Here is a 24191-nt window from a genome sequence, read left to right on the forward strand (position 1 = left end):
CATGCATTAATACTGTAGATTAAATAAAAATATCTTTAAAGTACCTGTTAACTGTTACATCATATAAAAATAAATGGTTTTATTTTATTTCATATATTATTACTTTACACATGAGTATTTTTAACGACAATATTGAAAAACATTGTTTAGGTTCAATATGTATTATTTTCTTAGTCAATATTGAATAACCTGTGCAATGTATATAAAACTATGACTTAAGGGACGTATACATTGTGTAATGATTTTGGTTATAATACTCACATGTATAGATATTATTGACAACGACATTCCCCAGAGATTTCCACTCTTTGGTCTTTTGTAAATACAAATATTTCATTTATTTCACCACAGGTATAATATGATTATAAAGCTTTATTGGAATGTAAAATTGAATTAGAAGTATTCGGATAGATAAACGGATAAATATAAACTTAAGACGATAAATATATGAATTTCTGTCAGTTGAAAATATATAACTCTATACTTATATAATATATAATATATTATGCATAAAGGCTGATTAATTTAATAATTTACAAATAATTTAGTTTATACGTGCCCGCCACCGACATTGATAAAGTATGAACTATCTACTCATAAATTATTTTATATAGCTGATCGTGATACCAAAATAAAATCTTGGCTCATAGTTTTATTCCAACTCTAATTCTTTTATTATATTTTAATCACATTAACTTTTCCAGGTAAAATAAAATATTCTGAGCGAGTATATGATGCCTGTATGGAGGCATTTGATTGTTTACCTCTTGCTGCGCTCATGAATCAACAATTCCTTTGTGTTCACGGTGGACTCTCCCCAGAAATACATAATCTGGACGATATCAGAAGGGTAAGCCACTGCCGATACTTATGTAGTCGTGTATTTTTACGTATATTTATCCATGTTTTGCTGTTGTTTATAGATAATTATACGAAATTTTCTTTGTTTATTTAGTTGGACCGATTCAAAGAGCCACCAGCTTTTGGTCCAATGTGTGATCTTCTTTGGTCAGATCCTCTAGAAGATTTTGGCAGCGAAAAGAACGCTGAACATTTCAGTCACAATAGCGTTAGAGGCTGTTCATATTTTTACAGGTATATACATTATACATACTCTCTAAAGTTTCTGTGCTAACGATGAGTTTCGCAAAATGGTACAAACAACTTTCGGGGTAAAAAATACTTTGGTTTTTATTACATAAAATCATTTTAAGTAATAATTTTCGATATTAATATTTTATATTAACAAGACGAGTAATATATTTATACTAGAATATGGAAAAAAATATTATGTTACGAAGTTCAAAACATTGACAGTTATATATACTATACCAAAACTACTACTTACCTTGTACTAAAGACTAAAGTCATATAATAAGACACTTTCTCGCTGTCCTTGTATTTCATTTGTAAGTTGCAAGCTAGAAGTTATTTTAAATTACTATAGAGCATAGGCTACAGCCCATAAGTAGTACTAGTACATTTATCAAATATTTAAATACATTTATATTATAAACTTCAAAAATAATCTACTTTAGAATATGTCATTAATAATGAATGTTGTTATTAAAAAAGTTCAAAAATATATTTTTACTAAAATATTATTTTATAATGACTTAAGATTAGTTTAAAGAAATATTATGAAAAATATTAATAGTTTTTATTTTATATGTTTATGTAATTAGTACTTAATAAAGTGGTTATTAATTTACATTTTATTTTTTTAAACCAGAGAAATATATATGGTACAAATTTTAAATTAAATAACCATTGTATTTTTATCAACTAAAATGTATTAATAAAAATACATCAATAATCATATTAATATATAGTACTAATAATTAACATATACTTGTAAATAAGTGAAACACACATTATTTATTCAGTTATTCGACAACCAAAAATGTGTCCATGAACTCTTCAGTTATATAACCATGAATACATGTAATTATTTTAATTTAATATACATGTAAAAATGAATAATTAGAGAATTGTGTACAATTGATAATTAATAAAGTGCTCAAATAAAATTATTCTTATAATTAACTTATAAAACTCATAAAATATTAAAAATTGAAAACAGGGAATAACAATAAAAATATACATTTTTACATTTATTATTTCAAAATTTAAATAGATGTGCATACATAATAGTACATTTAGATAAAAACCATAATAAATACAACAATAAACGAAATTTGATTAATTAAAAGGTAGGTACTTTAAGTCTACGATTAAAAAGCTTAAATAAAATACGAGGGTTATAAAAAAAGCACTATAATAACATTTTAGTTCAGCCATACTCCTTTGTTTTTGTTGTATCTATTTATCTAGATAACCCATGTAATTTATCACGTGAATGTAAATTCATAATTAAGATTATAAGATTAAATTTTATTTTATTAATCAAATTTGTAAATATTTTTTTTTCAGTTATGCAGCATGCTGTGATTTTCTTCAGAGCAACAATTTACTATCCATCATAAGAGCACACGAAGCTCAAGACGCAGGGTTTGTTACTCTCTTTTTATACTTTATAAGTCAACTTTTATAATCATTTGTGATTATTTGATTTAGATACCGAATGTATAGAAAAAGTCAAACTACCGGTTTTCCATCTTTAATCACAATATTCTCCGCTCCCAACTACTTAGATGTATACAATAACAAAGTAAGAAGTTAATATAATTTTAATAATTTATTAAATATTACTTCATAAAAACGATTGTTAACCATGGCGCATCGCATATGTATAGGCTGCCGTTTTAAAATATGAAAATAATGTTATGAACATCAGACAATTTAACTGTTCACCGCACCCTTACTGGTTGCCAAACTTCATGGATGTGTTTACTTGGTCTTTGCCGTTCGTCGGCGAAAAAGGTATTTTAACTATTTTAATATCATTATTCACATCAACATATTTTAAACGTGTTTTTTATAGTTACCGAGATGTTAGTGAATCTATTGAATATTTGTTCGGACGATGAATTAATGACCGAAGGCGAAGATACACTTGAAGACGGTATGTACAATCATTTTACACATAATTATATGTATGCACAAACAACTGTTTCAAATTACGTTATTTTTTTTTTTTTTCGAGTACAGATGTAATAATATTTTATTGCCTTCTCGATCGATGCTCGAGCTTCTATGATTAGCAACACTGATCGAGAAAGCATTTTTCACAGTAGGACAGTATATACTTTTATTTAAATTTCTATATTAAATATTATATTTTAATATTTAGCCAAATTTTAGCTTTAAATTTATTCTCACCCTATATTATTAATTAAATATTGAATTGAATAATAATTTTTATTCATTTATTTTTATACTTTGCTTTTTTTTTTATTTATCTTAATTTGTGCTTCTCTGGGATTACAGCTGATGGTAAGAAATGTCTATATTACATTATTAATATTGGTTTAGTTTAAGTAGAGAACAAAACACATAATAAATAATGTCGCTAGAAAAATGGACTGCTCCCTACGTAGATATTCAAAACTCCTACCTCAATATTTTTATTTTTATTTTTATTTTTACTTCCCTTTATTTGTTGACTTTTTGAGTTGCTACCATTTATGAATTTTTATAAAACAAACCTTCTAACTCACTTGAATGTTTATTATTTATTTTATTTTTGCTCTTTATATTTTCCTTACGACAATAAGAAAATAAAAAAAAAAGTTATAACCAATTGTCTCACACAAATAATTTAAAAATGAAAACGTGATGAATTTCATTATAAAAAAAAAAACAATACAATAATTTCGATTTTATTGATCTTTCATACATTGATTCATTTCAAAACCATCAATATTTAATTGGCAGCGATTAAAATAACAAATAGCTGAACACTTAGTTTCAATTAAACTAAACGAAACAATGATAGACGAGTACGAGTATATTTAGATCTAAACATGTAGATGTATACTCAATGTCTTACATTTTATTTTAATAATCACACACAACCCCTGTATTCAATCCTATTTCAATTATCATTTAATTTAACTCAAATTGTATATATTTAGTAAAAGTTATAAGTCTTGAATCTAAATAATGGATTATATTTTTCAAATAAACTATAGTAAATTTAATTTCTTTATTATTTTATATTAACAATCTATAAACAAAATATAATAATTTATTTTTTCCTATGTATTTATTTTCAAAATAATTTTTAATGTGTCACTATAGCTAAATAAATTTAATACATTTTGTATTAAACTTAAGTTCAATTATTTTGAATAAAGTATATCATTGAAATACAAGCTTATTTTTTGTAATAAAAGAATAAAACCGAATTAATATTGTTTCGTAATAAAAATGCGTATAAACTAAAATTCTAAATACTTTCAACAATTCCTTTTTGTACGAGTAGTTTGTTTTTTAATCAAAAATTGATACATTTTAAAATTTTCTATTTCAAAATTCATCAATTTAATCTCATATAATTGAAAATCTAACTATACATATTTATATATAGATACAGCATAATTTTATTATAATGTTCAACCAACTAACGGAAAGATTATGAAAAAAAAAATTGAAAAAAATAACATTTTAACCTTCTATTTTTCTTAATCTTTATCATCTTGTCTTAAAACATTTACTATAAAATTATTTTAATTGAGAATAGATTTACTTATATTTATAGGCTATTGTACCTACTTATTTTACTTATTCTTGGACGCACTCTTTCAATCTTCTATATATTTTGTTTTCTTTTGTTTTTCTGTTTATATTTTTAAAATCTTTCGCTCTCTGTGACCGACCGATCGACAGCCATTGTTGTTAAACCGATAGTTCCGAAAATGCCCGGTAAGTTTTCTTCCCGAAATTGTTTTTTCTGTTTTATTTTAATTTTCAAACATATCAACATAACTTACAATTTTGCTGTTTTTATTTCCACTTTTCATTTTAGCAGCCCTTAGATTTTATTTTCGTTGTTGTTGTTGTTGTTTTATTTTATTTTATTAATGTTATTATTATTATTTTTTTTTTTAATTACTTATAATTATTTTCGTATTTAACACTTAATTTTATATATATTATGTTGACATTAATTTTTTCAATTTTTATTTTTTTTTTTTTAATATTTCCGAGTGTTTTTAATTCGCTTGAATGTTGGTATACTAATTAATTTAATAATTAATAATAATATGACTATTTGAGAGAGTTCAGCAGACAATTATAGGAATTTCTCATTCAGTTATATACTAATGACATTAATATATTATATATTAGTAGTCATTTCTCGTTTTCAATACCTGTTATATAATGTAACTCGCACACATACAATTCTTTAGGACCAAATAGACATAACGTTTTTTTCGATTTTAGAAACGTAGGAAATCTTTGATCCTCTGTGGAATTTCCTTTGAATCGATTAACATCCTTATAAAAAACAAAATAAAAAAATAAAATCAGTCAAGCTTGCAGGACTGTGCATGACGTGATATAACACCTAATATATCTACTCACCTACGTGCAATATTATATACTTATTAAACATTATACATCATATTTTATTGCCGATCATTTTGTTTAAAAATAAATAAAGCTGTTGCTATATACATTCCCCTCCCCACCACCACCACTGTCTATTTTGGTTACCCGTAGAATTTTATTTTATTTAGTAATTAAAATCAAATAAAAAAGTATTTATGTATGATTAGAATTTTGTTGAAAATTAAAGTAGTAATATTATATTATAGCCGTAGAACTAACTCCGCATCGGCCCAACCCAGTGCCGTTAAAATCAAAGTATATAATAGACATAGTGATACAATAACTATTATAGTTTTAAACTATTATATTCCATTGACGTTATTACATGTAAGTTTATATTACATTTTTTACCCGAAATACCTTTGAATACAGAAGGTAACGGCACTTCTAATGTATATAAATTTACTTTTTCGGTTGAACACAAACAATACAAATAAATTATGATAATTAGTTTTACATAATATAACCTATACTCACACTTCACTCGTTTGGCATTACACCAGTATAATGATAGTTTATACATATATAAACTTGCTAAAAAATATATATTCATATTAATATATTATTTTTAATAACGAACCAACAAAGTATTATTTTAGGCCGGAGACAAAATTTTCTCTTGTTTTTTAGCTTAAAAAATGTATATAATATATTATATATTATATCCTATATAATATTTATATAATTTCGTTATCGGTTCATTGTAGGTTTCAGGTAAAGTATTTTTAATTAAACGAAAATGAATTTTAAACCAATTATTCATTTGACATGATAATTTATTGACATCAATGATCAATCACACCAAGCAAAAAAAAAATTAATAAAATAATATGCACGTTATCATTTATAAGGATACGGTTACCTACGGTATTTACCTACATATAGATGGATAGAAATAATATCACACGACTTCATATTGGAAAACCATTCTTGTGCGTATATAATTTTATATGTATATTATAATATATAAAGATTATTGTCGATTAATGACGTTAAAATAAAAAAATTATGTAGTTTCATTTTTTATTTAATTTTTATTCGAGATGAACGGTAGTTAAATAATTTCTGCAATACTCAAACATTTTATCGTAATTTATTAGAGTTGTGACTAACACAAGCGTTGTCTACAGACTACAATATACCTGTCTTAATACATCAACGATATCAATATACTTAACCTATCGCGTTATAAAGAAAAACATTACCGCTTAGCCATGTTATGTATAATTAAAACGTGAATATAATCCTATAAAATGTAATATATAACAGGGGTTCTTATAGAAAATTAATTTATTGGATATAAGATCAATATAAACATTAATCCATTTTTCTTAAGTTATACCCAATTTCTCTCAAAAATACCAATATGTTTTTTTTTTATCAAACATTTTTAAATAATTGACTAATATAAGAATATTAAATAGTAATAATATATGTAGAAATAATTTCTTGTATTTATATACCTACATATTGTATGTCCCATCTAAGTACCAAAATAAGAGTTTCAAAAATAAAACCTTAATGAATAGTTTCTAATATGGGTTGTTCCACAAGTCTTAACCATTTGAGTACGCCCTATTAATAAATTCTGTTTTTACTTGTTATACGTAGTCTGTATAGAAGTATTTTTTATTGTTTTTACACAAAATTATAATTGAAGAAAAGATTTTGATGGTGGTGTAAAATTAAAAACAAAAAAATGAAAAATTACCTAAAATATTTAAATTAATAAAGTAACAAGTAAAAAAAAAAAATATTCCAAAATAATAAATACGTATATATTAAAGTTTGTTTATAAAAAGTGCACATAATGGGGGTATATCATAATAAATATAATGAATAAATTTAAAAAATAATATATTAAAATATTTGCAAGTATTTTTATTTGAACAATAATAAAATATTACTGATATTTTCAAAAAAATAGTTTGAATGTATTAAATTTACATTCAAAACATAAAGATAAAAAAAAAATATATAGGCACCTACTATATTTTTATTAGAATCTATGAGCAATAAACATACATTCGTAGCAATTGGTTATCATTGTATAGAACTTATAAAAAATAAATTTAAAATTATGAAAATTCTGTCTTTAATTGTATTATTTTAATATTTATTTAATTTTTTGTCAGTAAACTGTATATTGCTGTACAATAAATATTTAGGTAGCATAATAATACCTATTATAATATAATTATATATGTATTTATTTATTTATTAAGTAGGTACTTACAAGGGTAGAGTTGCATTGTTCTTAATATTAAAACATATTGTGATGTATTTTCACAAGGCCCTTCTCTGTATCATCCCTTAAACCCACCACCAGCTCTACCACACACACTCGTTGTTAATTTGATTTACAATTATTATAATTTGAATTTTTTTTTCTGTTTTCGTTTTGATGTACAATTTTATTTGATGCGGACATACGGACTTGTTTGACGGCGCACCAAAAATATTATTATGACGACATTGCGTATGTTTCACTTGTTTTCTGTTTTTCATCACGTCTTCACATTTGGTAAGTATACGAAGATATCTCGCTTTTTTTATTTTCACGCAAATTGTAGTTAGTATTTATATCAGCATGTCTTGTGCTCGTCGCTGTGTTTATCATCTTTTTAAATGACTACCTAGGTGGCTAGGTATAGATTGCTGTATTTTGTTATTGCCGTATGTTAAAGCTTTTACATAATATTTGATGAATAAACAATATACTTATAAATATTTTTATACAGCATGTCGACGTAAGAAATTTATCGAATATATTTTAAAGATAAATTATACATTATACACACACACACACACACACATTTTACCTTGTGAGACGTTATAGTATCATTATTAATTTTGTGAATTTTTGACAAATGTTGTGTGTATATATTTTTTTCAACACCCGTAACCTATAAAAATAAAACAGCTACCCTTTCATTAAATTATTTTATTAACATATAATTTAATATAAATATCTATATCGTTTAAAAATACAATTCGTATCCAGATCTGACTTATTGCTGAACAAGCAACCGTCCGATATCCTTCATCTGCATGAACGTCGTATTCGTATACATAATTTATTGTCATCGGTACTATATATAGGTGCATTTATATTGTGATGTGATTATGTTGTGACATGTGTACTTAATCTATCTAATGTGAAGTTATAATAATTATGAACGAAAATGTCCTAATCCTTAATCAATTAAAATATATTTTAATGAATTTCAGTAAAATAGATTAGTTTAAACTTTCAAAAAGATTTAACATTTTTTTTATGTACGACCTACATCGTATATATTTAAAAAAATTAATTTTATAGTAATAGTACACCTATTATAATGAATTAAATTTGTTAATGTTTTTATTTGAAATTCGGGACAACAAAATGTCTCAAAAAATCCGGGATCAATATTTAATCATTAGTTTTTCTTATATTATGCCTAATTGGCACTTTTTATTTATTTGTTAAAATCCATTAATTATTATTAGAATTACAATTGTTTTCAGTTTACGCATATATTGTTTATATTTCAAGATGATACATTTTATAAAGAATAATTGTTAAATATTTTATAACTTTCGAAAAAATATTTACTAGAACTACCTAAATCATAAAATAATATTTTCTCAAGACATTATTTTGGACAATTCTTAATATTTCATTGATTACCTTGTTTTTTAATAATAAATATTTTCGTTCAATATTTGTTTTTATAATTTACGTTTTATATTGTTTTGTTTAAAACGTTTTTTTTTTTTTTTAAATTGTTTAATTTATATTAATACAAACATAATTTTTCAACAGTTAATGCAGCCAATTTGAGAAAAGAAGTTATAAGAAATAAAATAAGAGCAATTGGAAAAATGGCAAGAGTCTTCTCTGTTTTGAGGTAAAAATATATATATAATGAAAAATAATTATTATCCATTTTTTAATAGTGTTTTAATTTCTTAAACTTTACATAATAAAATTATTAATACTACCTGTAATTACAATTTATAGGGAAGAAAGTGAAAGTGTATTGCAGTTGAAGGGTTTAACTCCAACTGGTGCTCTCCCTCTTGGAGCGCTGTCTGGCGGCAAAACATCGTTAAAAAATGGTAAACAGTTTTTTTAAAAATATAAACATACATATAAAAAGAGTTTAAATCTATCTCTTCATTTTAATTACATAATTAATACACATTTTTAATATGTTGATTTCAAACCTTTTGTTTACCTCAATTTAAATATACTAATATTTTATTGATACTTTAGCACTTCAAGGTTTTTCTCCTAATCATAAGATTACTTCATTTGCTGAGGCAAAAGGCCTTGATGCAATTAATGAAAGAATGCCACCACGTAAAGACACACCGCCATCTAACCAGTGCTCGCCATCTAACATAGCTACGTCATCAACTACACCAGTGACACCTGTAACAGAAGATAAATCGCCATCCCCATCAACTACTCAGAAACCAACATCATCGGAACAACCATTAACAAATACCACTCATTCATGATTGCCATACATTTAGGTGAATCATTTAACATCTGTTTCACCTTAACAATACATTTTAGTTTAATTTAAATTAAAAATATTTGTTTGTTTTCAAAGATTTCAGATTACCTAGCTATACCAGGATCTATGTGCTGTTATCTTCTTTATACAGTCTACAGTTTATTCAATTCAATAACTACTAAAATTATTATAATAATATATCATATTAATTTCAATGGTACATTTTAAATTAAAATATTTGGCACCTTAAAAAAAGTTCCTGGGGACAATTATGTCAATATAAATAATATATATAATATAATTTTCTTTTTTTTTTTTGTAAATTATTGTCTTATATTTCTACGATTTTAATTTTCTGTTTTTGTTGTTATTTTGTTTCATTTTTTATGGTTATTTCAAATCTTAAACCTCAGTTTAAAATAAAAATGGTCAGGTATCTATTGGACTATACTTGTGCATCGCTTGTTTTATCAATATCTAAGGCATAATATCTTTTGCTATACGATCTCTTCATTTTACTGTACACTCTTTTCATATTGACAAAATATCATTAAATTAATGAGTATTTTATATTAATTATTATTATCTAATAATTATTTACATTTTCCCATTTAATTTTTTTACCTCAATATAAATCGAAGATATTTTTGACATATATCACATTATCATTCTATTACGTATCAATTGCAATGTGCAGTAAAATGTGATGCGTCACAATAGCCTATGTATTATGCTAAATATTTTGCCATTAATTTTGTCAAATCTAAAAAACCAAAAATAAATACACATAATTAATTTAGCATAGGTAAATCTTTATTATATATATACTATATACATACATTAATATTTATAAATATTTCTTTATTAATACTATTTTGTATATATTATAATATTTAAATAAAACCATTATATTAATATATCTACAATAAAATGAATTTTATATTTAGGTCCTGCAAATTTAAACATTTGTCTTCATTTTTTCTTTATAGTTTAAATTAATTAAATATTATTGATTGAAAAACTTGTTAATAATTCACTCAATTTGAATTACATTATTATCATAGCTACTAGTTTTTAACTATTATAAAAAAAAAATTAATAATAATTTTTACTGTTCAACCATTTTTTTGAAAAAATAGAAATATTGTCCTTGTTTTATTTCTACTATAAACAAAACTATTGCTTATTATGCAGGAATAATTAACGCTCATTAATTATATATTTTTTCCACAATTATTTATTTCAATTTGTTATCCATTTCCATCTTTAGTAATATTATTGCACGTGTTATCTGCAGTTGTAAACAAATACAATATAGAAAAAAAAATGATGTCAATCACAATTTTTTTTCCTATCATTATAATATCACTAATCTTTTATTATAAGACTGTTAATTTATTCGTACAAAGACTATGAATAAAAAGTAAAATTATTAATATTATATTTAGCGGATTATAAAAACCAAACCCTCCCTATCAAAAAATGTATGTAACTTTTTTTCTATTGTGTGACCACCAAAAATTCTTTTATACATAATATAAATAATTTAAGACCAAAATACCCTGTTAATTCTTCTATGTTTATTTGTTTTCAGAAGTTAAATAAAACTTTATACAACTTGATTTTGAGATGACTTGCTTTTATTAGATCCTTTTAAATATTTCATATTATACTGGTTACTGGTACTGGTTCAATTTTATCATACTATACTTTACTTACCGTTACCGATAGTATATGTATCACAAAAATAATAATGAAATATTAATTTTGTTAACGCTGTCTTTTTATTCATCATATGAGGTATTTTATTTTATTACTATAAATTATAACATTAAAAAACTAACAATCAATATAAAATAGAAACAAATTCTTAAAAATATTTAAATGCTAAAAAAATCTTATTGATATATTTTAACGTAATATATGATTATATTTCAATTTTCAGTTTCATTTACCTTGAAACTTTAATTTTATTAATTTTTTACTCGTAAAGCTCATTTGCTCATTTATTTTATTTTGGACATAATATACTCATTGAACTGTAATATTTTTACACGTCCTTACTCCTTAATGTAATATTTATAAGTATAAAATACCACACTGATTCCATAAACAAATATTGTTTTATTTAGTTGAAATATTTAAATAGATAATTAAAATAATAAGCAGGTATGAACCACGAAGTATATAATAATATCTTTATTCTATAAATAATGAAAAATTGAAAAAATATCAAATAATAGCTACCTTTTTTAAATGTATTTACATAATCAAAAATATTTTCATCTCCTTTTTAATCCTTTGAAGTTAGAAAAACTGAACATATTATAAATAGTAAAAGCCCAAAACCAAAAAGAGCTTAAAACTATCTCTTATATAGGTTACTAAGGTACGTAACTTCTTAATAACAAATTAGTATAGTATACCTAGACTTTTCAAAATAACACAGAAAACAAAAGAAAAATGGAAATTTTTTTAAAATCCAGTATTAGAAAAAAAAATTTTGTTTGTTTGGTATTACTTAATTCAAATGGAATAGATGGGTGCTTGAAATTTTTACCGAATATTAGAATTTTGTATACATGATAAAATTTAAAATATTTTGACTCTTTTTATTTATAGATATTCAAAATATTCAATTGTTTTAATTTTTTTTATATAAAGGGTGTTTTATAAAGAATGTAGTTTTTGAAATGCTGGGTAATTTTTTTGTTTTTAGGTGTTATGGCAGCGTAAGAGTTGATTCCCGGGTCATTATATATTTTTTTCAATATTTAGTCAAATATTCAGTCTATTATTTAGCGTAACCCAAGAGAAACCACGAAGAGGTTGGTTGACAAGTTTCTCATAAATGTTGATTTTTTTAGTTTTTTTTCATATTTTAAAAATAATTCAATGTTATTTATTAATTAGGTATTTATTGTATTAAATTATTATTCGTAAATTCATGCGTAGTCTCGGTGGACATAGGCGCGCATTGTGATGTATGGCGGTCAAACTTTTTACGGTCATGCAGTCCATGATCATTTTATCATGGTGCAGTTTATTGATACACAACAATAGGGAATCAACTAGAACACACTTATTAATGACCCGGGAATCAACTCACCTATTGCAATTTTCATATTTTCTGTTATCTATGGTTGTTGAAGTTTTTAGTGATTGATGAATGGTATATTATGCATTTTGTTCATTTATCGTCATGAAGCAGAATATAATCGAACAACGTGTTTTGCTTATAAAACTCATTATATACACGGCGACTGTATTGTAGTAACTGTTAGGAAACTTTGTACGATCATAGGACACTGCGAAGCACCAACCACAACAATAACGAGGCTGGTCACAAAATTTGAAGACAGGATCAACTGAGAAAATTAAAGATTAAATATAATCTATTTTAGTATTCTGTGCCTTGACTCATGTCTCAGTGAAACAATAATATTGTTTATACATATTAGGTATCATTGATAATGTATTTTAAAGCTAAATAGCAAAATTAAAAAATGCGTTCTTTATGAAACACTCTATACATACTATTGATAAAAAAATTTCACTGGATCACAAATCTTAAAAATTTAATAGAAGCTTAGGTTCCTATTAAGTTTGTCTTGCTCATTAAAAATATGGACAAAATATTTTGTAATGCATTATAATAATCGATAGATGGTAGATACATCAAATGGCCGACTTAATATGGTTAATAGCATGGTTGGAATATACTTGGTATATTTCAACCATGGTTAATTAATAGGTAGAAATCCATAGATATTAGTAAATATAACATAATTACAGCGTGGTCGCGTGGACCATCCGTATTCCACGTAAATCCATGTTTAATAGTAAAATAATAAGATAATGTCCCTTTCCCTTACTCCTTTGTCCATAATACATAATACTATTATTTATTGTTGAAAGGACAAATCACTATCACTGAGGTAGATAACAACTACTGGAGTGCGGACTCTGTTCCGAAAACGAGCTGTCGCGTTGTGCGTTGTGCGTTATCTCCACCATCGAATGGCAAAAACCCGTAGTTTATACACGCAACTATAGAAATAGTATGATTCGGTCACTTTGATTCAAAATCAATTTTTTTGAAATGTAACACATTTTACTGAACTATTAAATTTAATAAATTTTTATAATTAAAATTACACAGTAATACAGCATTAATGTTGTAACCTGGTTATAATTGGAGCGTTCCGGCGTACCTTACGAATAATTTGTTAAAGGGAACGCTTTTTATCCACATTTAGAGGTAGGTTAACTGAGTTCCCACTATAACCCCTGACCCTTGAGTATAACTTAATTTAAGTAGTTCATACTAGAATATGTACTTTTAAAAGTTTGATGTATTAAACTCTAGAATTCCCTTTTCAAAAGGAAAAAATAAGCATAGAGCCATAGAATTTGTACAAAATGAAACAACATATTCAGAATCTGATTTAGAAAATGAAAATGACATTAACATATTTTTAGATCAACTGAATAAATACCCATTAGGGAGAATATGTTAATGAAATATTAAATTACATTTCTGTTTACATTGTTAGAAGTATTATGTCAAAAGTGGTGTGTGACTTTTGTATAAGTATGTTAATGGAAAATCATTTTCACCATAGTTATATAAATAATTTAACATTTACTTAGTCAGTTTAAGGTAAATTAATTAATGTTTCAAAATCAGTCATATTAATTGTACAACATTTGGAAAAAGCGTTCTAAGTTATTGTTGTCAAAGAAAACAATTTTTTTAATAATGTAAAACTAAATGTTATAGAATGTGCTAGAAGTATACTAAGTAAAAATACACTATTTTTTTTCCTGGCATACACCCTATAAATGTTGTCTTAGGGACTCCTAGTCATGAATATATACTATTTAATTTAATTAGTAAAAGGTTTGTTAATATTAGAATGAGCCATTTTGAAAAAGAATTTAATATATGTCGAGTTTATTTTTAAGTACTCGATGCATTTAAATAATTTGCCATTCGGTGGTGGGGATATCGGTATTCGACACGGCTCGTTTTCTGTTACATTATGAACATAGCGAGTCGGCGCTCCAGTAGTTGTTATCTATCTCAGTGATCACTATTCAAACAGTAACGTATTTAAACGGTATCACCACAATGACATTGGAAACACTGTGCGCCGATTGGCTACACTGTACCTACTTAGCGTATCGCTATTGGCCCAGCGCCTTATTATTTAGTTTTCGACGTTTTCGCCCGCTTTAAATGACAACTAACTGATTGTTATAACTGTTTGTTTATTTACTATAGTTTCAATTTTTGAAATTTGAATCCCAGACTGCTAGACACCAGTATCACACAATTAATTTTTTGTATTTTGTTATTTTTTTAATTTTAGTTTTGTATTCCCAGTTATTACAGATGTAGGACATACTTTGTTATTAATTGCTGTTTTTTTATGGTCACAACTTGAATTCTGTACCGAAATACTTCGGTGACAGAACGATTGAACGAAACAGCCATCTCGGCGTGTTGAAGTCTATATTTCGCCGTCCAACGAATCCGATAACTACTGCTAATTATATAAAAGTAAGTTTAATTTCAACAAGACTAATCGTTTCCGGAACATAGAATTGTATTAAAAAACCATTGATACAGTGTAAAAATATTATTGATGCAATTGAAATGTCACTGCCATATTATAATTTGTAAGTTATGTATTATAATTTATACCATAGTACAGGGTCTAGTAAAAATACCTCCCATATTTCAAGAAGCAGTTGCAAATAAATAAAGAAATAGAAAAAATTCTTTTATTTTTTACTAATAAATATTATGCCATTTTTAATTATTTATTTTAAACATTATATCTGTTAAGTGGTGTCCTCCACTATTAATACATTCATGAAGCCTTTCCCGATAGTCTTCCATAACTTTTTGTGTCATTGCTGGTGTAATGGAGGCCAATGCCTGGTGATTGACTCCTTAAGTGCTCGTAGGGATGCGGTGATGATCGTACATTATGCCTTTAAATATCCCCAAAGAACGTAATCACAGCCCACAGGGGGGTCACGTTAAAAATTTTAAATTTAGAAATTTTTTTTAAAATTACGTTTTATTTTCGTTATTTTTTGTTGGTTTTTATTTTGTTTTTTTTTTTGTTCCTTGCCATTATATCTATTAAAATATATACCACTACCCTAACCCTACCACTATACCACTATCCATCGATACCCTCTCCACTGTTGTACCACCACCACAACTCACACAGCGCTATTTCTAAATAAGGGAGTTTTTTGGCTGGACCCTTGTACTATAATACCGGCACATAATAGCTTATTGTTTTACAATTAGCTTAACCTTACAATTAAAATAAATTAATTAGTTATCTTAAGTAATAATTTTGTAATTCAAAGATTTAAAACTTACATATTTTATCATTAAATTGTACACTGATATTTTCAAAATATTTATATTAATTTTAAGCTATTGCCAATTTATACATACTTTAAACCTATTCATACCATTCTACAGTATATCGATATTGAAACAAAAGTTAATTAAATTTATCGTATTATGAATAGTAAAATAAAAAGACTATCTTTACTCTATTGTTTTTCCTAGTTATTAGCTATGCAATGATTTGTCATTGAATTAAAATTTGATACCTACGTAACATAACAATGACTGACTTAATGACAAGATATGCTTGACACCAACGTGTAATGCAAAGCTGAGAGCAGTTATCTATTTTCTTCCTTTTTAAGATTTAATACGATAATATTATCAACATAAATCAAAAAAATTTAAATATTTTTAAAATTACATTATGTATAAAGTACGGTTGTACTAATAATCAATCACCTTTAATGTTGAAGGTTGAACTATTTTTATTTTTCTCAAAAGTAATGACAGACACAAAAATAAAAAATAATAACAATGTACAATTTAAAGGTAATGGTAGGCATATTTTTTTAGCACCATAAGTTATATTATTTTTACTTAAATTCTAAATGTTTCATCGTGCCTAGACCTCTTTTATACCTATTTAAATAAATAAAAGCTATGTTCATGTAAAATAATAAAATTAAAAAAAAGTTCGGTACTTTTCTGTTATACGAGACTACGGCTATTTTCGTGACTACCACCCAAGACTACCTCCTTCATCGCGACTACCACAATTAGCTATACGATATCCTTGACTGTGTTCTAGCGTAGAAATTTACAATTGTCATATATATATACAGGGTGATTCAAAATTTATGTTCAAAATAGAGAACAATTTATGATATAAAAGTTTTTTGATGTAGAAACATCTAAAATGATTATACGACACTGTCGACAATATTATTATTATTTATTACATCTTTTTTTATATATAATTCATAAATGTGGCCATCATTATTTATTATTTTATTTGTGGATTTACAATTTTTACCACTATTATTTTTGTGTTTATTATAATTATTATTTTATTGTTTTTAGTGACCGTACGTCACATATGTAGCGTGTGTCGTATAATACATTACAAATGATTACTGGGTATTTAAATCCTTTTATATATATAATTTGAATATAGCCATCCAAATAATACCTACTGATTAAAAAAATATCAAAGAATTAAATATGCAGATGCATTATACAAATATAAATATTAAATAAAACTAAGGTAGTCTGTGATAATAGGAAAGTGTGCAAATTTTGGTAGTCTTAGATAATAGGATTATGGTGTTTCACAAAACAACCGCGGTAATCTTATATAATGGAGGTAGTCGCAAAAATAGCTGTAGTCTTGTATAACAGGAAAATACCAAAAGTTCTTTCCTAGGTAAAACCAATTTGTATCATATTTAAATTGTTTTAAGGTAACCAAAAAAGTTATCTTACTTGCTAGTTACTTATAATTGTAACTATGCACTATGCTGTAATAATTTAAAAAATATACAAGTATGCTTAATTTTTACTTATGTAGGTATTTAACTGTTTTTATTTATTTGTTTCCAGTTGTTATAATTCAAAATGAGCAACCAAACAAGTTCAACTGATTCAGCATTTAAAATGCCTATGGCACCACAATTTTATCCTTCTCAATCTGAATCTTTACTTTTCCAAGACATTATTGAAGAGAAAGCTGCTGCACTTCGCAGTTTATTAAATGATTTTTTGAAAGTGCAACCGTATCGTAAATTTGATATTGAATTTAATTCGTTTTTGAAACGTATAAAACGCATTATCATTGAAGGGCATCGTTCTGGCTCCAATGTTTCTCGAATTACTAATTCATCACAAATCGCGCCACTTTATGCTAGGCCATCAGCAAGTTTCAATTATAGGCCATCAGCGAGTTTTAACTACAGACCACCAACAACTATATCAATGGTTAGTTCTAGCGATTATGGCACATTGAGAATACCAGAAAACAATTTTCATCCCATTGAACCTAGAGAACTTTCAAATCCATTTAAACCACCAGATTGTCTTCAACCTAGAGTGGTATTATCTCGTATTGACCAATCTGGTCACAATTCTCACGAGTCTCCTTCCATAAGTGCCACAATTATTGAAGTTAGCCAAAATCATAATGTAACTGTTAAAGAAAAAAATACTCCTGAAATTACTCGTAAATCTAAATCTTTATCAAGAAATGAACCACCTGCACATAATGCATATTCTGATGTAACATTTGATGAGAATAATCAAAATGAAAATGTAAATGATGACAATAATTCAATAGAATCACTTCTCGAAGATGTTGGATTTAAAATTATTGTTGGATTAACAGAAAATAATGAGACCAACAAAAAAAATAGTGCAAGTCAACATCATAATAATAAATCAAATATGTTAGGAAATGTTGAGAGATTTTTATCCATGTGGTCTTTAAATATGAAGCAAATCAAAACATCACAACAATCTAATATTTCAAAACATGTTATAATTTTAACTGGTAATTGAACGTATTATTTTATTAAATATTTTTATTATTTCCTAATTTAACCAAGTCTATGTTTATTTTAGGTAATTTGTTAGGAGAAGATAAGCTTACAGTTGTAGAAAAACGTCATGAAGCTGGCATTTTAGAAGGGCGAAAAGAAAATAATTTAGTTAAGACAAAAAATGGACTATACCGTTTAGTTGGCAATATCATTGGTGGGTCACCTAATGAATTATATCAAACATGCTTATCCATCAATGGAGTTCCGAGGACATGGAGAAATATTGTTAAACAACTAACTGGGACTGGAAATAAAACAAAAAATGTGTTTGATTTTTCAATAAGTTCTCCTGCTGGACCAATTGCCAAGCCAACAAAAGCCGTTGTGAATCTTGATGCAAGTATGACCAGAAAAGGAACAACTTACAGTAAAAATATAACTCTTGCAAATCATAAAAGAAAACTGTCTGAGTATGATGAAACTGAAAATCATAAAATTAAACATCGAAAATTTGGTGAACATTTACCATTATTACTAGCATCCACGCCAAAGAAACCAAAAAAACAACCCACTATGTTTGAAACTCCAAGTCAAATTTTGAAAAATAAATTTAGTCAAAATATATGCAATAATTCAAACAAACAACGAAAGCTGAATAATGTTAATGATTCTATCCATATAAACAAAAAAAGAAAGTCTCAATCAAAAGAACAGGTATAATTATAATATTCATTATTCTAATAAATTAATATATTTAAAACATAATTTATGTGTCTGTGTAATAATGTGAACTACAATAGTTACTAGTATTAAAACTATAATAAAAATATTAAAAGTACCTCAGTATTAATTTTTTTTATGTAAATTCTGGTTTGATCATGGAGCTTCAGCACGTTTAACTAGCTTTTATAACTAAGAGAATATCAGTGTACTGTTTGTTTTCATGTGCAACATAAATAAAATGCATTTACTCAGAATCATTTTTTTTTTAAGTTTTTGAGTAATCTTAAAGTAAAATCACCCATTATAAAAACAATAGAGAATAATATTTTTGAGGGTATGACCCCGATTTTCAAAAATTAAAAAAAAAACCAATTTTATATGAAAGCATTTATCTATGTTGCGCATGGGTCAGAGAAATAACATATTGCACGGACATCCTCTTGAATAAAGTTTTTAATAATTAGTAAAACTTTTATGGTCCGTTGTATATGCTATTTAGTATTTATTAGGTATGTTGAGTTTTGATTTAATTAAATGTACTATAAACTATACTCTATACTGGGTGATGTTTTTATTCTCTATTCTTCATTATTTCAAAATCTATCAATATTTAAGAAAAAAATGTTCTTGTTATAATTTTTTAAATTTTAAGTTTTTAACATTTTTGAATAACTCACATTTTTAATTTTCATACTTTATAGTAAAATATTTTTTGGAATATTCCAATACTATATATATTGATACTAATATTTATTGTTGAAACAAATTTATTTTAATAAGTCAGGCGATGAATTCAGGAACAAGTAAAATTCCGGACAAACCATAGTTATAAGAAATATATAAAATTAATTTTTGTTGTCTATCATCGAATAACAGGACATTTTAATGTCCTGAAGATTCCCCTGGGAGCAATGGTATAGACAAGAATGTCCTGTTTAAAACGAGACATGAGATTACCTTAAGTATAACCATATTCTCCACTACACTTATCTAAACTTTAAATACTCAATCAAATTTTTATTTTTATCTATCAAAAAAATACTCCCAAAATATTCTGCTTCAAGCTAAGAAATAAAAATCATAAAACTTATTGATGTAACTATTTGTTGTTAAATTCTTTAAATTAATGAAAATGTAGTTGCAACCATAGATTAAATATTATTATTCACATTATATTATTATGTACATATTTCTATAATAGGCATTATAATATATTTTTGTCCACAACCACTATAGTTTGTTAGCACTGGCGATTGTAATTTAATTACAAAATTATAAATTATTCATTTGTTCCATACCCCGCTGTACGTTGAATATGTCTCTCCCGTACAGAATATTTTTCTTCATCTATTTAATTTTGATAATAATTATTTTTGGATATTACAACTGAGTATGCTATCTGTTGAGACATTGTGCTATTCATTTATTTGTCTATATCACCTATATCAGTGGCGCCGAAGTCCAAATTATATTAACATCATAATTTTATTATGAGTAAATTTATATTTTTATACCCCCTCCCTGCCATTTGAATATTTTTTTTATGCCATCAAGGCCTCAAAGTTTTGAAATTTCCCAACCCCGTTCTAAAAACTTCTAGCAACCTAGTACTCCAAACCTTAAATAACATATGGTTATTTAGCTATGCTCTCAATGAGCCTGTATCGTTATTTAAATTAAACTTACTATTATGCCACTTGATTTTGATATAAAAATATTATTGAACTATGTGCAAGAAACCAGTAGTGTCCAATAGCAACCTAGCAGAATACCATGGATTACTAGCATAAATTATAAATTAATTTTTAATATGAACTTTACACCTTATCTCAATAATTTAATTCATTTAATTAAAAGAAGAATATATATAAATTATTTTTTCTGTAGTGTATATTTTTATTGTTTTTCATACATTTTGTTTTAGATAGATTATTGTATCAGTACTAAAATTGTAAGAATTACAAATGAGTTCTTTGTTACAAATAAGACTACATATAATTGTGCATATATACTCAAGTTCACCTATTGTAAATGTTACTTAAATCAATATTATGTTAACTGTAGCTTAGAACAAAGTCAATAGTTAATAGATATTGATTCCCACAGAGTACTAAGATTTTTGTCTTTCTACTGGACTGATTTATGGACAATGGTCATACCTGAACTAAATGAACAGAAATATTATATCTCTATGTTTTAAGTATATTGTTAATAAGAGTAGAAATAGATTCTTATCTAGACCCCTATTTAATTATTTTTAGTCAAAATAACTATTATTTGTCTTTAATAACATTTTGTTTTGATTACTAATACTTTATTTTCAAATTACAGACAAGCACGTTTTTGAAGCCGAAAACCCCTGAAAAAACAATGTTAAGTAATATTAACAGTACAAAAAATGCCAAACAAATATCAGGAAATTCTTCTCTGGGCAACAGAAGTAACACCAAACTATCTAATCAAACATCAATAAATAATTCAAAATCGACCAACAGTATAAATAGCAATGCCACAAAATCAAAAAGTAAAACACTAGAAAACTCATCTATGTCTATAAGAAGTTTGAACAACTCTAAGCAACAATCTAAAATGAAAACGTCCATAAACTCCACTAATCGCAGTGTGGATAAATCTAAAGAAAATGTAAAAGCCATAAAACAAACAACACCAAAATTACAAAAAGACAGAATAGTTACAAAACATGTAAAAATTGTGAAAGAAGTTAAAAAAAAAAAAGTATCAGTGTCAGGAGCTGCTCTTACTAAAATCAATAAGAAAAGTGTTAAGACAATCAAACCTAAGGCAAAAATATGTGATGATAGTTTGAACAACTCTGACACACATCAAAAATTAAAAAAAAATAAATCTAAAACAAAAGAAGTGCATTGCCTCAATGGCTCATCAACAGAATTGGACCTTTTTGATTGTGTAGATCATCGTGATTATGGTAATATAAGCGATTATAATGTTATGGCATCACCAAGCAAATTAAGTGTAGTATCAGGTAATGACAAATCCAGGAGTGTGACGCCTCCATTATTTAATTATCAATGGAGTTCAACTGCCAAGTCATTAGTTGCTAGTGAACCACCAACCCCACTAAGTAAATCAGTTGAGGCCAAAGCATTAAAGCGTGTCAAAGCACCTAAAATTACTCTAGAAGATGAAATTAAGTATAACAAAAAGAAAAATAGCAAACGATCTATTGATTTCAAAACAGTCTCTAATAAAATAAACAAAATGTTAGAATTTGGTGATGGATATGATGAAGATTAATCAATATTTTTTGTATTTTTGATGACATGTCTTATTTTTTTAATAATTGATTTTCCTTATCCTTTAACATCTTAGTTAAAATAATATGTATTTTGGCTTATTGTTTAATTTTTAATTATTATTTAAAAATATATGATTGAAATAGAACATAATTTATTATGAATTACTACATTCATTGTCTTTTTAAGCAAAGCTTATTTATAAATATGTGTTAGAGATTATATACCCTGTTATTTAAATACATTTGTATTATTCACTTTCATTATTTTGTTATGATAATATGTTTAATATAATTTTTTTCCTTAATAGTATTACTATAGTTTGTAATATGTTTTCTTTTAAGATAAGAATTCTAAACAAACGTTAAAGTAAATTAGGGATTTAATTATTATATACGTAAGGATTAGTTTTTTATTTTTGTATCCAATCAAGATGTAACTTGGTATTTTTGCATTTTTTTTTAAAATTTAGTATTAGTTAAGTACAAATTTGATTCAAGTCATTACCATCATAACTTTAGAATTGTGCTTATTATTGAATTGTTTAGATGTTTGTACATATTATGACTGTTAATTTGTTTTTATTGCATAATTGGTTAAATTATATACCTGTAAGATACTTGAATTTATGTAAAATTAAATTTTTTTTGTGCATTGAATTCATGGTCTTGTTCAAGAATGAGATAGCAGGCTTGGAAGTATGTGGCTAAGGTTAAATTAATATTATAATCCTGTGGCATATTTATTTTTTATTAGTTATACATTAAATTATTCAAAGTATTAAAAAGATGAAAAAATTAATTTGTATAAAATACTATTTAGCTGTATAACCCGAATCTCGACTTTGGCCATGAAATATGAACAAACAAAATATAGCTCTATGTTGATATATCTCTTATAATATAGACATGAGGTTGCAAAATAAGGCCATAGCCAGCTAGCTATTTTGTGAACTAGTTTCCTACGGCAGATTAGATATAGTATAATATAGTTCATAGTAAATTTTCTAACTTTCTTCAAAGTGATCTCTAAACTTGCCTGGTAGATCTCTGATCGATATCAACTTCAAATGAAGTAAATAAAAAAATAGAAGAATTTTCAATGATAGAAGCGAGTTGTGGCGGTGAAAGTTGAATTAAGTGGTACCAAAATGGCTAAATCGTTGCATTTAGGTGACTTTATTTTTATTTTACAATTCATCTTAACTTTTATTGATGACATAAATAATCTGAAATAATGATTTATATATTTATAT

The 24191-nt window shown here is 25.7% G+C and overlaps 2 protein-coding genes across 6 annotated transcripts in view; both read left to right on the forward strand.

Moving 5' to 3' along the window:
- Window positions 1-10595, forward strand: part of LOC113550483 (serine/threonine-protein phosphatase 2B catalytic subunit 3-like) — a 58212-nt gene extending 47617 nt beyond the window's left edge. The window contains exons 6-17 of one of the 5 annotated variants that reach the window (XM_026952349.1): window positions 705-850; window positions 956-1095; window positions 2434-2511; window positions 2578-2671; window positions 2757-2883; window positions 2945-3025; window positions 3391-3396; window positions 4792-4827; window positions 9335-9410; window positions 9524-9621; window positions 9779-10041; window positions 10122-10595. In XM_026952349.1, coding sequence (XP_026808150.1) covers window positions 705-850; window positions 956-1095; window positions 2434-2511; window positions 2578-2671; window positions 2757-2883; window positions 2945-3025; window positions 3391-3396; window positions 4792-4827; window positions 9335-9410; window positions 9524-9621; window positions 9779-10026 — 1130 coding nt within the window. In that variant the 3' untranslated portion in view covers window positions 10027-10041; window positions 10122-10595. Of the gene's footprint in view, window positions 1-704; window positions 851-955; window positions 1096-2433; window positions 2512-2577; window positions 2672-2756; window positions 2884-2944; window positions 3026-3390; window positions 3397-4791; window positions 4828-9325; window positions 9411-9523; window positions 9622-9778; window positions 10042-10121 lie in introns of all 5 variants that reach the window. The other 4 variants (XM_026952350.1, XM_026952352.1, XM_026952351.1 and 1 more) reach the window with 4 other exon arrangements.
- Window positions 10596-15140: 4545 nt separating this feature from the next.
- On the forward strand, window positions 15141-23737 carry LOC113549552 (putative uncharacterized protein DDB_G0289263). Its single transcript, XM_026950909.1, has 4 exons — window positions 15141-15591; window positions 18007-18949; window positions 19021-19652; window positions 21993-23737. The coding sequence occupies exons 2-4, from the start codon at window positions 18022-18024 to the stop codon at window positions 22935-22937; spliced, it is 2505 nt and encodes an 834-aa protein (XP_026806710.1). The 5' UTR covers window positions 15141-15591; window positions 18007-18021; the 3' UTR covers window positions 22938-23737.
- Window positions 23738-24191: the final 454 nt, after the last annotated feature.

Source organism: Rhopalosiphum maidis, chromosome 1 (assembly GCF_003676215.2).
Source record: "Rhopalosiphum maidis isolate BTI-1 chromosome 1, ASM367621v3, whole genome shotgun sequence".
Lineage (NCBI taxonomy): Eukaryota > Metazoa > Arthropoda > Insecta > Hemiptera > Aphididae > Rhopalosiphum > Rhopalosiphum maidis.